The sequence below is a fragment of the Condylura cristata genome, unplaced genomic scaffold (genome assembly GCF_000260355.1).
Source record: "Condylura cristata isolate star-nosed mole 26May11 unplaced genomic scaffold, ConCri1.0 scaffold00024, whole genome shotgun sequence".
NCBI lineage: Eukaryota > Metazoa > Chordata > Mammalia > Eulipotyphla > Talpidae > Condylura > Condylura cristata.
Genome location: NW_004567125.1, coordinates 14,336,467 through 14,352,744, shown reverse-complemented (window position 1 = coordinate 14,352,744; position 16,278 = coordinate 14,336,467). Strand labels below are relative to the sequence as shown.

Here is a 16,278-nt window from a genome sequence, read left to right as displayed (position 1 = left end):
TGCCACGCCATGTGGTCACCTCCGGGGCAGGCGGGAATCGAACTCATGCGGAAGTGGCTTTAGCTTCTCAGTGCAGTGCTTAACCCACTGCGCCACCAGGGAGGGCCCCCTTCTTGCCTTTTAATATCTGTTGAGAGAGAAAAATTGGAACTGTTGTCTGTGGGTGGGTGGGAATAGCAAGACCTTCTCTGAGTTTAACTGTTAATGGATGAATATCAGAGAGTCGAAGGTGAATCCCAAGCCACCCAGAGGAAGATTTGTCTAAAGTTCCATAACTTGTCTCTAGAAAGGATGTCCTAATCCAGAAACATTGCATGTTAGCTCAAAATTTTTGAAATTCTGAACACTGGAGTTCTAATAGTGTCCCCTGGGCACAGAGGCTCAGAATTAGGGGAACAAGAATGAAGGATTTCTTCAGAAGGGTTATGTTATTATTCTAGGAGAAGGCTTCTTTGTTCACTGTGACTGTGACAAAGTGGCCTGGAAATACTCTGAGTGTCCTGCAGCCATCTATGCACTATCTGCTTTGCAGAGACCTCTGAGGAAGGATGTGCCCTGGCAAGGGACCACAGGCATTCCTCTTACCAAGACAGAGGTCACTGTGAGTTATGCCATTGATGTCCTGAATTTTGCTACTGTAGATTTTCCTGTATCTTTTTGGAAAGGCAAGTGAGATATCTGATGAGGCTTACAGAAGAAGAAATAAACTCTCTTTCAATCTCTAGAGAGAAGTGGGAGTAAGGGGTAAGGGGAAGCCCCTAAAATGGTAATAACTATTGTAAATACAAATGGGAAAAGAGAACATAGAGATCTTTTAAAAATTATGGACACTAAGGTTTTCAGAAGTCTAAAGTGTTTGTATTATTTAATCTAATGAGTTATGTTTATATTTTCATTATCCCCAAGAGTATGTAAATTTCTTAAGCATCCAGGGCACATTTTTTTTTTTCAATTAGCTTTGGATGAATAAACTATTCTGGCATCTAGAACTAATTAATGTTTTATAGGGTATTCTCATCCTCCTTGCCTTGAGTCCCAAAAACTGAATACTCAAATTAGGACTGTTTCAAATAAAACAAACAATGGTGGGGACTGAATGTTAGAGTCCAAAAGTGTAACTTACTGGTGTTAAAACAAAGAAAGTTGACAATTCTGTGTCTGGCATGTAGTTAGTACTTCAACATGTTGAATGAAAGAATGAGTGAATGAATGAAAGAATGAGTGAATGAATGATTGGATGAGGTATGAAATAGTATAAATGTGGTTAGGATATTCACCCCATTTGTTTCCTGTCTGACTAGGTCTTTGCTAGAGTGACAGTGACAATGACTGATTAACCAAGTACCTACAACAATTTATACTGTGAAAGAATTAAAACAAGTTTCAGTCATTCTGCTGCTATTTGTTGACACTAGTTTTGCTAGCCTAAGTCTCAAAACTAACTACTTAAAATATAATAAAGATGCCATGTCTTATTTATCTAATTAAAATATCTGGACAAGTGGGCAGCAGTTACACAATTGGCTTTCAATTATACAGTAGTGATGTTGGGGTCTTGCTTTCCAGTAAATTACGATTAGAGGAGAAAACTGGTTTAGCATGTAACTGGTTTCAATATGTTAAGGAGTCTTCTTAAGGAAGGCTTGAGTTGGGGATTTGTACAAAAGGAGACATGTTTTCCAGTCAAAGAGAACAGCTTGGGTAAAAACAAAGAGATAGGAACTCACAAGACCAGAACTGTGGTACTTTAAACGTTAGGATAAAACGTCTAAGAAACAGACAGGTTTTCTATTACGTATTGGAAAGCGCTGAAGAAGGTTAACAGCGTTCTGAAGTCAGTAAGGTATCTGATTGTCACAGACCATGGAGACACAATTCATTGCAATTTAGCCATGAATATAAATAGAATTATGATTTTCGAGATAAATAATTACGCAGCAAATGACACCACTTTTTCTTTTGTGTTACGGATTTTCAAAGCTCCAAAGAGAAAAGAAAGAAAATCGAAAACTCTAAGACCATAGAAACAAAACCAGCCAAAGAATATAGTCATAATGATAATAACCACTTGGGGGCGCAGGACTAGCAGTTTTACCTTTCTTTATCAAGGCTGAAAGAGCTATAGCACGCTGGCTCGTTGGTCTAGGGGTATGATTCTCGCTTAGGGTGCGAGAGGTCCCGGGTTCAAATCCCGGACGAGCCCTGCTTTTCCTTTCACGAAGAATAAGAACTTTCTAAATGAGTTCATCTTAGACTCCATCAAGAAGTGTTGAGAAATACACCTGGGGTGCAAAACACAAAATGGGTACTTTTTGAATTTACAGTAGTACGATTTTTTGAATTTACAGTAGTACACTTGATATTTAAATTTCATTAAAAGACGTGAAGTGAGAACGTGGAACATTTGTTAACAATTTAATAATTTGGAAAGGCCGTCCGATCGCTGCCAATTACCCAGTCCAGCGCGAGCGGCAGGGACGCAGAGGACGTGTGTTCGGCTCCGCTTGACTGCAAATGTCATTCAAGTGAGCCCTCGCGGGTGCACGACCGCCGAACTGGGGCCTAACGTGTCTGTTGCAGGGGATCGGCGCCCCTCCACATGGATTCCCGCTCACATTTGGGGGTGCCCTGGATTCCACATGAGGCATCTGTTTTTCCATAGGACCTGTTTTAAAGCCCTCGGTCGTACCAGTTCCACATATTTCATGAATCGATCGTACTTCTTCCTTTGCGTCTCAAAATTAAAAGGAGTGAAGTCCCATCTCAAACGACCGAAATGGTTTCGTTTAAGGATGTGATCGGACTGTGTGAGAAAGGGAGCAACAAAATTGTTTTGTCTTTTTAAGTATAGAGAGAAAAAGCCTGGGCTCGTCCGGGATTTGAACCCGGGACCTCTCGCACCCGAAGCGAGAATCATACCCCTAGACCAACGAGCCGCTCTCGGCGAAGATGCTCCCAGAGCTTCTCTTCAGCCTTTCTCAGACTCTAGTTACATTCTGACCGACCTCTGGGTGACCCTGTACTATTTTATCTCCAACAAACAGGTACCGGGAGAAGCAAGCATCAACGGATGGATACTCGGCGGGCCGGGCGGGTAGGGTCACCGGGCAATAGGTCCGGAAACCTTCTGGAAAGCGGGATAGCTCCCGGCCATGCCACTTGGGGTAGGGGTGGGTAGGCTCGGCCCAAGGATCGCGAGGTCCGTGGCCGCGTCGCCGCCACTAAGCCAGTGCGGGGTGCTCCCACCGGTCCCAGCTCCGAGCATCGCTGGTGCCTCGACGTGGTCACGAGATCCCCGCCCAGCCGGGTCCCGTGGGTGACCGCGGCGGCAGAGGCCGGTCAGGAAGGGGAAGGAGCACCAGGTACAGGCTTGTAAGGCAGACCTCTCAAAGTAGAGTGATGATAGCTAACTTTTCCTAAACGTCCATTGTGGGATAACGCCCTCTTAAGCTCTTTGCATGCACTGAATTCACTGGGTATTCATCACCATTTTGCAAAGAGGAATTTCAGGCCCAGAGATGTTAAGTAGCTCGCTTAAGGCCACACAGCTAGGAAATGAGGCCATCAGTGGGGGTTCTGCCAAGATCCTGTAAGATGGGATGAATGTGGGTGTACCAGAGGGGAGTTGTGGGGGAGAGGGACACATGAAAGGGACTGGGGAGCGGGGAAAAGGGGTGGGTACCTAGGTAGCTTGGAGGAGGGAAGATAGTGACAGTGGGCCGGACCCTCGCTGACACCGTCACTCCCCAATACCGCGGTCAAGCTGCACGGAGCCTAGACTACCCTCCCTAAGGTCCTTCCAGCCCTCGAGCAGGTTGCAGCTTCTCCGAGTGTCTTAATTCCAGGCCTGGGTTCTTAGGTCAGCCTTACCTACTTTCAGCCCTCCCTCCTTCTCCCCCTTAACTACCACTTCCTCGGGATTTGAGGTCAGGTTGCAGACGCGTCTCATTTCTGAATCCCTCCTCCATCCTTAAGATACCTCTAATTTAGTGCTACCTGGTCAGATGGTTCCCGGAGATGTTTTTCTGCACTCTCCACTTTGGACCGTTCCTACTGCCACCGGCTTCTGTTCTGTTCCCCACCCCTTCCCTTCTTTCTGACACCAGTGGGCTCTGGAGGTGCCACCCAGGGATAGAAGACCCAGACCAGACCTCATGCCCAAAGAAGTGTGGTAGGGAAATACAATGAAACAACTCAAAGAGTAAAGGGAAATACCTTTGAGAACCACTTCTGGCTTTGCAGCTCCCTGAAGCTGAAGCACAGGCCAGCTAAGGGCACCGCTAAGACTCCTGTTTGCTTTGACCACATGTGAAAACTTCGTTGGCACCCTCTTTTTGTCTGAGACTGCTTTGCTTCTACCAAGGTAAATATTTCATTAACTCACTCTTGTAGTTTGAAAATGGATGAAAGGATGCAAGTGAAGGGGTGAGGCTGGGGAATGGGGAGTCTTACCAGGGTGTGTTTTAAGACCCCAACCTTTGAGCCTGTGCTTTTGCTAGGGTTCACTCTGCCCTTCTCCTGGGATCCCCCTGGTCACTCCCTCTGCTTACTGTAAGGCCATCAGAAATGACAACGCTGGAGACTTTTCCTACTGTATCGGTGTCCATCTCAAATTTTTGTTGTTTATTGTTGTAGTTTAATTTCCTGTGCCTGCTTTCTTAGCCTTTTTAATTGTGATGACTCACATTATTTCATCAAGATAATATAGTATTATTTTCTTAACTATTCTTTATTCTTTTACATATGATAAACACATGGTCTAACGTTTCATTGTTATATCATTTGATTGCCCCTTTTGCTATATAATTTTCCCATGATTTTCTTAGGAAATACACAGCTGGCAAAAGCAATGACCACTTTTATAGCCCTCCAAGCAATCCATGCCAACAAGCTTGGCTTTACTCCTTGGCAAATAAGATGGAAATTGACGTCAGTAAGTGGACCAGTGACTCTTGGAGAACTTGGAAACCCATAATTCAGTCTTTTCATTTCATTTCAGGGACTTGATGTCTCAAAGTTGTTGAAAATGGTGGTCATGTTAAAAGTATTGCTGAAGATCATTTGAGTTGTGGTCAAATGCATGAGAGAGGATGAAATTTGAAAAAGTAAGTCACTGTTAGATGATTAAGATAGCTCTGGGGTGATGCCATAGTTGGTCCTTGAAACTTAAACGACTTTTAAAATCACTTAGAGTGGGAGATTGGTAACTATTTTATAGCTGCTTATCATTGAATTTGGATTTGGACCCAGGTTAGACTTAGGTGCTATAGACTTGGCATGATCCAACCTTGGATATGAGAATATAGTTGAATTGTAGAATCTGCTGTTCAAGGAACATTCCTGCTAATTTGGCCCAGCGAACTGGTCTTACTTCTGTGTGCCCAGCCTGTTTCCTGCCCGTGGTTAGGTAACACCTGACCCCTGCAGTTGCCGTGGCAAGTAGGTCTGCTTTGTCCATTGCAAGTTGTGTCCTGATCTAACTTGAGTCTGATTGAAAAGATGTGTCTTTTCAATAGCTGACAGTCACTACACTTTCCTACCAACATTTCTAAGTGGTTTCCTTGCATGATGTTTCCCCTTGAGGTTTATTTCAGGTCTCTCAAAATTTTGAAATCCTTGAGTCATCAGGAATGAATTTTTGGAATTCACTCAGAAGTCTTCACTTGTTTCAAGTTTTGAGAGTACAGGTCATGAAGGTAAAGGGAATATAGGATCTAGATGTTGAGAAATACCTCCTCCACCTTTTTCTGTACCCAGGGATCTCACTGCCCCTTTAGTTTCTATAGACTTGGCCTTGCTTATGATATTGTTGGATAAATAGGAGAGGATAAAAGTGTAGACTGAAACTGTGATTGTTTATGAAACTATGCTCACAATAGTATGTTACAAAAAAAGAAAGAAACACAATGACAATATAGCTTACTATATTCCAGTTTTGTAACAACCAAGCATTAAAACAAACCATAGACATACATTTTTAAAAGTAGCAGAAAATCTACAAAGTATTAACATATGCTATCCACGTAATGGAATGATGAATAATTTCTTCTTTACTTAAAATGTTTTCTGTTCCATCAATATTTTTTTCTTTTTTTAAAGATTTATTTATTATGCATGCAAGAACTGTGGTGTAGGCCAGTGGTGTGGGATGTGAATGAAAAGATTCACCAGAGACAGAGAGGGGAATAGAACAAGTGGATTGACTGAAATACACTACAGAGGGGAGCATCAGGAAAGACAGGAAAGGTCTGCTGCACCATGTGGGGCTGGGGAATCTAACCTGTGCTGCAGTGGCTGGTGATAGTGCGATACTGCTGCCTCTAACCCCTGCACCACCAGAGAGGCCCCTCCTTCACAAATTTTCTAAAATTAAATAAGGCATGTTGCTTTTTTAACAAGAAAGGAAAAGATGGCTCACATCTTTAAATCACAAAGAAAACAGAATTCTCAAAGCTGCATTTGTTTGTGCTCTGTGCAATCAGCAGAGACAGAGACTTAGACTTAACGCAGGCCTTCTGTTCTGTCCCATCTCAGTTGTTTGCAGAGCATTGATGTAGTGGCTGATGTCAATTCTGAGGGTTTGGCCATGATGAGGGAGTGTCTGGCACCCTCCAGTACCCCTGGGTTCCTTAGATAGTCAAGCAGGAGTGATACTGTCAGAGATCCTATTTTTTGAGTACCAACCAGACACTCATTCTAGAATCAGTCCACTCATTCTTTGAAATAGAAGTGGTTGTAGACTGATAACTGACTTTAGGGGTTTGTGTTAAGTTCAAATCTTTTCTTCAGATTTCTATGTAAAACCACACTGGGAAGGATTAGCGTCATCACTTATGGGAGCAGGGCAGGGAGCGATACTCACTTGTCCACTTCCTTCTGCCTCCCCTTTCCTCGAAGCAGCTTCCTGCCCCTGGGTTGCAACTCCGATGTGCACACCCACACTTTCAGCAATAGAGGAGGAGCAGTAACCTGTTTCTTTACTTCTGCGGTTTGACCTCTGTGGCTCCCTTTTCACTGTGAGGCATAGTCATCATCTTCTCCTCTGAGAAGTCCCCTAGGGTCAGTTTCTCACCCCATTTGACCACAGCGGGGCCTCTCCAGAATTCCCACAATTCCCTCAGGATCGGCAGACAGGCCTGGAGTAATGGTTCTCCTAACCATCCCCAACCACTCTGGTCAGGACCATCAGTGAGCCGGAGAGGAGTCAGGGTTACCCCAAGCAAGACCAGGCAGTCAGAAGAGTATGTATCCTGCCCATGACCTTTCTGTTCTTTGGCCATTTATAACCCCCTCTGAGCAGGATTTCAAGAACCAACTGAAAAGAGATGTGATGGCAAAAAAGGCTTTAACCATTGTGTCCCTTTGGAATACTTGCATTTTGAAGCTAGTGGTCCTAGTTACTAAAGATGACATTTCAAGCTGCTGGTGTCAAATTCGGGAGATGTTGGGCAGCAATGATGTTGAAAATAATCCTACTCCAGCTCTGAAATCAGTTCAGATTTAGTGAGCACCTACTATGTGCAAGGCATGGTACAGAGTGAAAAAGGACCTTCATGGACCTTCAGGTTAGTGCTGGACACAGCAATGTGTTATTATACAAAATAATGACACTGGCTTTCTTTCTTTGGAGGCTTATGAAAACTGATTCCATTTTATTTGAGTGGCACTTGAATTTTGCTCAGTGCTCTTGACATTTTCAAAACCTACCTGGTGATACATAATCTAGAGGCATGCTGTTTATGCTATCTTTACCTAGTCCTTAGAGCACAAGTTGACTAGAATTAGTTGGTGTCGAACACAATTTAATTTTTTAGCAAACAATGAAATAATAATTTTGGGTTCCAGACATTGTCTGCTAAAGACACTGTTTGGTTTTTTTTTTTTTTTTTTGGACTTTCTCAGCATCGTTTATTTTGGTAACAGCAGCCTGATTTCACCTTGAGGTACCCTTAATTCCTATTCACAGTCCTTATAGGCTGAATAGAATGAACTCACTGAGTCCCAAGCTCCCGGAGAGGGCAAGTCACTGTAGCCTGGTCTGTGGGGTCGCTGCATCTCCTCAGTGGTAACAAGTTCAAGGAAGGTCACATGACCCATACAGTACCTATAGAAATCTGCAGGTATTTTTCCTAATTTTTGAAAGAGAGTGACTCTGTCGAGGTTGGAAAAACCTGCTTGAGAATGTGTCCAACACAGGGAAAAGCATAAGAAAGATTTCTGACCTTGCTTGAGTGAATGCATTTAGGACTACCCATGGAGTTATCATTTATATTATACAGGATTTAGATAAACAGAGAAAGAGAGGGAGAGAAATTCATAGATACAGTTCTATTTTTCACCATCCAATTGGACTTTGGTTCCTTTCATTAGCAGCTCAAGGCCCTCATCACTCATCTGTTAGCCTCCCAAGAGTCCCTAATCAAAAGAAGATGGTGGACCGTGCCCTATCCACTCATTTTCCTTCATTTTACTCATATTTATTGAGTGTCCAGTGAGCTAGTTGGTGAACTCACCTTTGTTTGGGGAGAGTGGGTAAAGAGAGTGGAGTCTGAGGCCCCACAGTTTTTCCTGGTCATCTGGTCACCTAGATCAGCAGGCAGCTGGATCAGCATCACAGTCCCCTTTCCCACAGTGGCATGCCCCTTCTAAGCACCCAGAATGTTTTCTGACTTCCTCTCTCGTGCAAGGGCAAGCACAGTTTAAAATTCCAGTCAGACTGTGAAGGTGTCAGTTCTGTCTGCTTTTTAACCTGGTCACTGTGAAGAATCAGTGTTTTCTCTCAAGCCTTTTAGAGAAGCAGAAAGAAGCAAAGTGTCCCCAGTATGGTGATAACTATGCTACTTACAGCACAACAGATGTCTTGGGCCTGATTTTGAAACCCTAGTGTCAACCATGCCATTGCAACATAGAATTGCAATGACTTTGGGAATTGAGTTAGAGACAGCCTGGCTAGAGTTTGAGGCCGCAGGGAGCAGAGAAGGCCTCTTGCACCTTGCAAATTCTTGCCAAGGCTGATAACAGCCCCTGGGAATGAAGCCTTTGTTTTTTCACTAAATAAATCACTTACTGTGAATAAGAGGGACCAGTGGAAATAGCAAGGTATTTGCTATTGTGAAATATCTTCCTATTTCACACCTCAAGCTTGCTCTTTCAGTGTCACCTTCTTTTTATTCTTTGTTATTCTCTTTTTTATTTATTTTATTGTTCCTTCTTACCTGCTGTTATAAGATAGAGAGTCTCCAGAAGAAAAATAACATTTTATTTTCACATTTTCCTATGATGTGATCCCATACTTTCTGTTCCATTCCTTTTTCAAGTAAGGAAAAATGTCAGATTTCCCCTTTTTATCACACATACTCACAATCATGAACATATTCACAAAGTTTTGGACTGGATATATGTGTGAACATATATAGGTGTGAGTATATAATTCATCCAAAAATACATATAGATAACTGTCCATCTATAGAGATATATGCATTGATTGTCTCTTGATAGAGATAATAGATGATAGATAAATGATAAATGTATTTTGTATAACAGTGATACACACACACACACACACACACATCTCCCAAATGCTGCTAAAAACACAAAGCTTATCATAGAATCATTTTCAACTAGCTTACAAGTCTTAGAAGATGCATTCTATTTAAAAATAGTTTTCAAAAAATATATCCCAAATCTATCCTATCCAGAGGCTAGGAAAACTGTAAATGGGATGAGAAAATTGAGGTACCAGTGGTTCAATTAGGCCTTCTGTCTGGATGACTTTTCAGAATCAGGTGGGGTGTGGTCTAGCAAATCTTCAGAAAAGCAACTGCTTAATTCCCCAAATCAGGGCATTCAAATACTGAAATACTCAAAGCTAAACAAGGACCCACCCTAAAGATGAGATGTTTATTTGGGTTAACATCCCTCAGCATGAAGGCAAGTGAGGGGAGAGGAACTAAAACAGGGGATACAGTGTCAGCTCCCCAGTTCCTTGCAAAGTCTTCTGCAGGCTCCATTCAAGTCAATGACCCCCAGTGAGAGGCGCTTGGAAGGGCAGGCAGCCCATGCCCTGAGTTGGGAAAGCTTCAATTCAAGAGCAGATTCCCTGGGAAGCAGGGACAGGTGTTGTTACTGTGGAGATAGCACACCATGTTGTCTCAAACATCTCCTTCCTGGGAAATATTGAATTCATGCTCCAAGGTCACCTGACGTGTGAACTTGACTTTCATGGGGATAAATCAGGGAGTAGAGATGCAGAGTCCTTCAGAGATACTTTCTGCCTCTCCAAGGAATACCTCCTACCTCCTCAAAGGTGGAAAAGGGGTGAGGTCAGTGTTCACTCCTGGGGTATCATCACCTAGAAAAACATGGGACAAAAAACCCCTCTTATGCTAGACCATATTTTTTTTTTATGTTCTAATCATTATCGCTTCTAGGTCAATATTTTAAAGTGGGTTGACCAGTTGAAATGTGAGTCAATCTGTAAGGTTGTCTTCAGGAGTTTGGATACAATTCAAGGTCTTTGTAATTGAGAGCATTTATATTTTCAGCAGTATGATTTCTGTTTGTTTCTGGCTACCTCAAACTAGTTTTACTTATATCTGAGAACCATAAAAACTTTAACACGTAAAAAGGCTATCATGTTAGATGAAATCTGACGGTAAATCAGAGTCCAGTTCCTTCCGAGATCAGTGCAGAGATGGATGGTATGGACAGTGCCCAGGGCCCATAGGCTGACAAGTAAACCTGGGAAGTTGTCATTACAGTAGATTGTTTAGAGGAAGTCCAATGAGTGACACAAACTTGAGCTGATGAAAGTCCACTGTCTTCTGACGCAAGCTCCATCTACAATGGTGTTGCGGCCAGGAAACCATTCTTGAGGCAGACTCCAGTTTTGCCAACCACTCTGTTCTGCCAGGGTTTCTTTTGCTGCTGCTACTATTGCTGCTGCTACTTCCAAAGAGATACTTATAGCAGCTTCATCACTAGACACGATGAACTCTTCACATTATAGTGTCCTGGGGAGTATCCTGTCAACAGAGAAGAAAGAATAAATTAGGAAGAGGTTGGGGGGACCCAATACTCAGCGTGTCTCCTTGGGGGTGCTGGATCAGGCAGTAACAGTCATGCCTGTTATCACTGGTATTGTTGTTGGTTATATTATACCAATAGTGAGGCCACATGCCTGACTTTGCCTTTTACATACCTCAACTCATTTCTTTCATGAAAATTATACGAGGTCACTACTCCGACTAGCTGTCTTATAGGCCATGCACAACGAGGTTAGCTGACTTCCCCCGAGGATTTAAACTCAAGACCGGAGCTCAGCTGCCAGGGGACACTGACCGTTCCCTATATCTGGCTTCCCACGTGCCCCCTACCCTCATCTCTTTCCTACTCACTCACTTCCCACTTACTTTCATCTTCCTGAAACATTTCTCAAGAATCTCTAGCAGCATAAAAAATGGAAAAAGAAGAGAAAGAAGCAAAAATAGAACGAAGTTGGCCCTCCCTGGTGGCGCAGCGGGTTAAAGCGCAGCACTGAGAATCTAAAGCCGCTTCCGCCTGAGTTCGATTCCCGCCTGCCCCGGAGGTGACCACATGGCGTGGCAGACCTCTCCTGGCCCGCCCGCTGCTCCCCTCAGCAGTGTACTTCGTCGATCTGCCTGTTCTGTTCCCCACTCTGTCTCTGGTGAAGCCTCTCACCACCCCTGAGCCTCTGGCCTGTACCCCAGTTCTGTATGCACAAATAAGTAAATCTTTAAAAAAAAAAAAATAGAGCGAAGTTGGAGTAAAAAATAGGAAACAGTTCTTTATTCAACACTCATTCAAAAAATGTGACTTACAGTTTCCATGCTAGGAGCTGCACCAGCCTCTCCCTGTCACTTCTCTGAGAAATGGACACATCTATGAGTGTACCCACAGTCTAAGGTGTGGGTAATGATTAGTCTGAGCAGGAGGAGCATGTGGGGAAGAGGTGGTTGGGGGAAGGCCGTTTGTCATTAGCAATCAGTGAAGTTTTTGGGGGACAAAGTAGCAGTGAGAGGATTTTCAGAGTCCTGTGGGTGCTGGGTCCTAGTTGGCCAAGAGCAATCTCAGTTTTGGGTTCAGGCATATCCCTCAGAAGGGACTGAAGAAGCTGTGAGACATGATTTCTATTATGGAATGGGTGGGCACAGGTGAGGCTGGGGACACTGACAAGTCCAGCATACAAGAGTGTGAGCTCAACTTTCTGTGGACAGCATCAAAGGGTTTTGGGTAGGAAGGCAGACAACTGAGTGTCATACAGGAAGATGAATCTGGTGCTAATGCAGAGGGTGGGTCTGGAATCAGGAATCCCATTAGAGGTGAGCTGGTGTGGAGACTGAAAAGACAGGGTAGCATTGAGAACATGGCAGTGGTGATGGAGAAAGTGAAAAGCCCTATGTGGGCAGTTTCATAAGACCCTGTGTCTGCTTAGGTGTGCAGCGCTGGACATACAAAAAGAGTGTGAGCTCAACTTCCGGTGGACTGGATCAGAGTTTCGGGTAGGAAGGCAGACAACTGAATGCCTCTACAGGAAGATGAGTTTGGTGTCTTTTTAGCAGAAATAATAGGACATGTCTCATTAGCATAAGTGAAGTTTTAGTTTTCGTTGAATATAAGTGAAGAAACAGACCACGTAGGACAAGTTTGGGAATGGGGAAGGCTGAGCCTGGGAGCTGGCTGGGCACCTCTCCCCCGTGGGGTCAATGAGCATGTGATTAGAACCAAGCTTGTGCTGCCTCGGGTTAGGAGTGGTCTGTAGGTGAGGTGAGGGCTAAGTTTAGGATACAAAAGCCTGGGAATAGGAGCAGATGAAATGCCAAGTTCAGACGTGAGAACTCTTTTTTCAGAGACAGCGAACGTTGGGGGTGGGCAGCCTAGGCTGACAGAGGTGAAGGGAAGGTGGTTTTAGGGCTGGCTGCCACCTTGTGGCAGAGTTGAGGACAAGGGCTGAGGCCTGCGCAGCCAATGATCATTGAGATTCAATAAGAGGGAGGCAGAGAAGATGGGAGGCCGGAGGAGAGGGAGAGCAGTATTGAGGATATTTTCTTGAGGGATAGAAAGATCAGAAGTTTGTAGGTAAAAGGGCATGAACTGGTGAGAAGCTAGAAAACCAGAAGAATAAGTTATGGGAACATTTTAGTCTAACCTCTCACTTACAATGCTCACACACACCACATGTGTCCTATAAAAATTTCCAGAAAATGGTAGTAGGGGGAAGCCAGAGCTAGCAGACAAGAGGAGCTGTCAAGGAGAAGAACATCTCCTCGGATTCTGGGAATCGGAGACATTCAAGAGTCTGAGGAAGAGGGGAGTGGTCAGATGGCTGGACTTCCTGTGAGTCAAGTAGAGGGTGAGGCCATTGGCAGAGGTAAGAGGATGAGACTGGGTGTGAGTTTGTGGGTGCAAACAGGAGGACGGAGATGCAGTGAAAGGGTTTTTCAGGCAGCAGTGAAGATGGATACTGCCCATTTGAGGGGGACAAGCGTTGATATTGGATCAGGCAACATGGTTCTGTGAATTCCACCAAGAACCCTCACATATCTCAAGAAGAGAAGTATGTGTGGGAGTGATTAACAGGGAGAGACAAAACACCAGTGGTGAGAGGGAGTTTAAGACAGAAGCATAGCACTTAGGGGTCAGTCTCAGCAGTTGTGAGGCTAAGAGAGAGGAGTGTGCGCTGAGAGAAGTGAGAAAGCCTCAGAGTCAAGAACTGAGTTCTTGGGATATGTCTAGTTATCTGGAGGGACAAGAAAGAAGAGGTCAAAGCAAAGACTCAGAGGCAGGGAAGACTTGGGAGAAAGTAATATATCATCAGTGAGGGAGGAAAGAATTTCAAATCAGATGTTGAGAAATCCAGGAGAAGGATCTGGAAACGCACTTGAGCTAGGCTACTAGAAAGTCACCACTTACTCTCAGCACTTAACTACAAAGTCTTGGATGCGATGTCAAAACACCTCCATCTTTGTTTGGAGGGTTGGTCTGTGGTATACCTGAGTGCCTATGTACTTTGTGCCGGACACAAAATGAGTGTTTGAGAAACCTTTCTTCCATTTCGTCCGAGTTGGAGCCTATTCAGGGCCCTCTCTGGGGTGACATTCCCTATAAACAGAACCCTAAGAGCTGTGCTTTGGTATGTCCAGCCTGCCCCCTGGTTGAAATTCCCAGGATGGCTCCTTCCTGAAGCAAGAAATGTTAAAATACTTAACCAGGAGGACACAGCAGGGCGTTCATCCTTTATATGTGTGGCCAAGACACACTCTGCTTTCTATAATGCACCCCAAGCTCCTACCACTCTTGCGCAATGGACTGTTAAACAAAGGTTCATGCTGCCCCTTTTCTCTCTGACACCCTGCAGCTCTGAGAAGAGCCCAGGACCCTGCTCTTTAGTTTGTGACCTCAGTCACCTTGCACAGACCTAGAAGCCTGCAGAACTCCAAGTCAGGAGAAGCAGAGCAAGCAGAAGCCACACCTCCTCTCCTCGTCCCTTTGTCCCCTCACCCTCAGCAACAGCCTGTCTCTCTAGGCCTGGGAGGCAGGAGCTGGCGCTGCTGCCGCTGCACATTGAGCTGGACTGTGAGAGAACTGGGGAAGTGACAGAGGCAGCCACTGGCCTGGTCTTGCCCTTCTGGATCAAGCCAGGACACCTACCTGTGTCTCGGGGACCTTGCTGTTGTGCTGTGGCTGGGCGTGGCTGGCCCCAGGGCCACAGCTTGGTTCCAGTGCCTCGGCCTCCTCTTGCTTTTCCTTGCCTGGCCCCTGCTCAGGGATGTGACTGTCCTCTGCTTCTCCAGGGGGAGTCTGGGGGGCGTCCTCCCTGGCAGCGTCCTTCTCTTGGTTCTTTTGTGCTGGTGCCTTCTCTTCTTCATTTTCCACACACCCCTCCTTCCCCCCTGTAGCCTTCTCCATCTGTTCTCCAGCCGGGTTTCCCTCTGTGGGGCACCCACACTCATTCTCTTCTGGTCTCCGACTGGCCTCCTGTCTGGAATCCCCCACGACCTTCTGGGGATGCTGAGCTTTCTCCATGGCTGTGGCCTTCTCCTCTGGCTTCTCCGTCCTGCTGGGTGTCCTCCCTAATTTCCTCCTTGTTTCCTGCTCAGCAGCCCCCTCACTGGGTGGAGGGGACCCTGGGGAATTGCCCTTGGACAGGAACACTTCATCCCCATTCTCTTCCTTGGCCCCATTCTCCTGGGATGGCTCAGGGGCTCTGAAATCTCCCAGGTCCCCGTAGTCTGACTGAGACCTACGGAATCGCCTGGAGGGAGGGCGCCTTTTTATGGAGCCTCTGGTCCGCACCTGGAAGGTGTTAAGGAGAATTATAAAAAGTTGTGGGGAGTTGGGGGTTAAGACTGCTGCAAGGAGAACTATATATTTTCTCGGTGCCAGTCAAAGGACTGCTTCCTAAGCTCACCCAGGAACATCTGATTTTCTAGAATGTACTGTTGTTTGCCAGCAGTTATAGGTTAGAGCCCTGTGAGATTGTGACTTACAAGGTAACCTGTAGATTTCTCACTTGGAGAGATGAAAATGTTTTCCATCCAGTGGAGGTTGGGAGGTGGGCAGGGAGGAAGCACCTATGATTTTATTGCTCTGTAAAGCCTTAATCAATTTGGGGCCTAACTTAGAATTTTTTAAAAAAGATTTATTTTTACTTATGCCTACAAGAACTGGGGTCTAGGTCAGAGGTGTGGGAGGCAAGAGGATTCATCACAGATAAAGTGGGGAGCAGAACAGGCAGTTCTACTAAAATACACTGTGAAGGGAGCAGCAGATGATACAGGAGAGGTCTGCTGGGCTGTGTGGGTCATGTCTGGGGTGGGGATGGAACTCATGTTGCAGTGGCTGGCTCTAGCTTGATAGTGCTGAGGCTTTAACCTTTGTGCTACCAGGGAGGCCCCAACTTAGAAATTTTATTCTAACATTTTAAAATTAGCCTATAAATAACCAGTTCTTTGAATGCTCTTTTAAAGGACTTTGCCATATTACAAGTTTCTTCACAAGTGGATAAGTCATGTTTTTTTTTTAAAGATTTATTTATTTATGCATACAGAACTGGGGTACAGGCCAGAGGCTCAGGGGCTGTGAGAGGCTTCACCAGAGACAGAGTGGGGTACAGAACAGGCAGATAGAAGAAGTACACTGCTGAGGGGAGCAGCGGGCGGGCCAGGAGAGGTCTGCCACGCACCCAATGTGGTCACCTCCGGGGCAGGCGGGAATCGAACTCAGGCGGAAGCGGCTTTAGATTCTCAGTGCTGTGCT

At 45.1% G+C, this 16,278-nt stretch overlaps 1 protein-coding gene and 2 non-coding genes across 6 annotated transcripts in view; 1 reads left to right on the top strand and 2 right to left on the bottom strand.

Annotated features, from left to right (window-relative positions):
• The first annotated feature begins 2,131 nt into the window (after window positions 1-2,131).
• On the top strand, window positions 2,132-2,203 carry TRNAP-AGG. Its single transcript has one exon. It is a non-coding gene; the product is annotated as a tRNA-Pro (tRNA).
• Window positions 2,204-2,864: 661 nt separating this feature from the next.
• On the bottom strand, window positions 2,865-2,936 carry TRNAP-CGG. Its single transcript has one exon. It is a non-coding gene; the product is annotated as a tRNA-Pro (tRNA).
• A 7,988-nt stretch (window positions 2,937-10,924) lies between these two features.
• The window catches only part of RCSD1 (RCSD domain containing 1), a 60,354-nt gene continuing 55,000 nt past the window's right edge, over window positions 10,925-16,278 (bottom strand). For all 4 annotated transcript variants that reach the window (XM_012728830.1, XM_012728833.1, XM_012728831.1 and 1 more), the window contains 2 exons: window positions 14,671-15,315; window positions 10,925-11,024 (listed from right to left, as the gene is read on the bottom strand). In XM_012728830.1, the coding sequence (XP_012584284.1) occupies window positions 10,998-11,024; window positions 14,671-15,315 (672 nt within the window). In that variant the 3' untranslated portion in view covers window positions 10,925-10,997. The remainder of the gene's footprint in view (window positions 11,025-14,670; window positions 15,316-16,278) is intronic.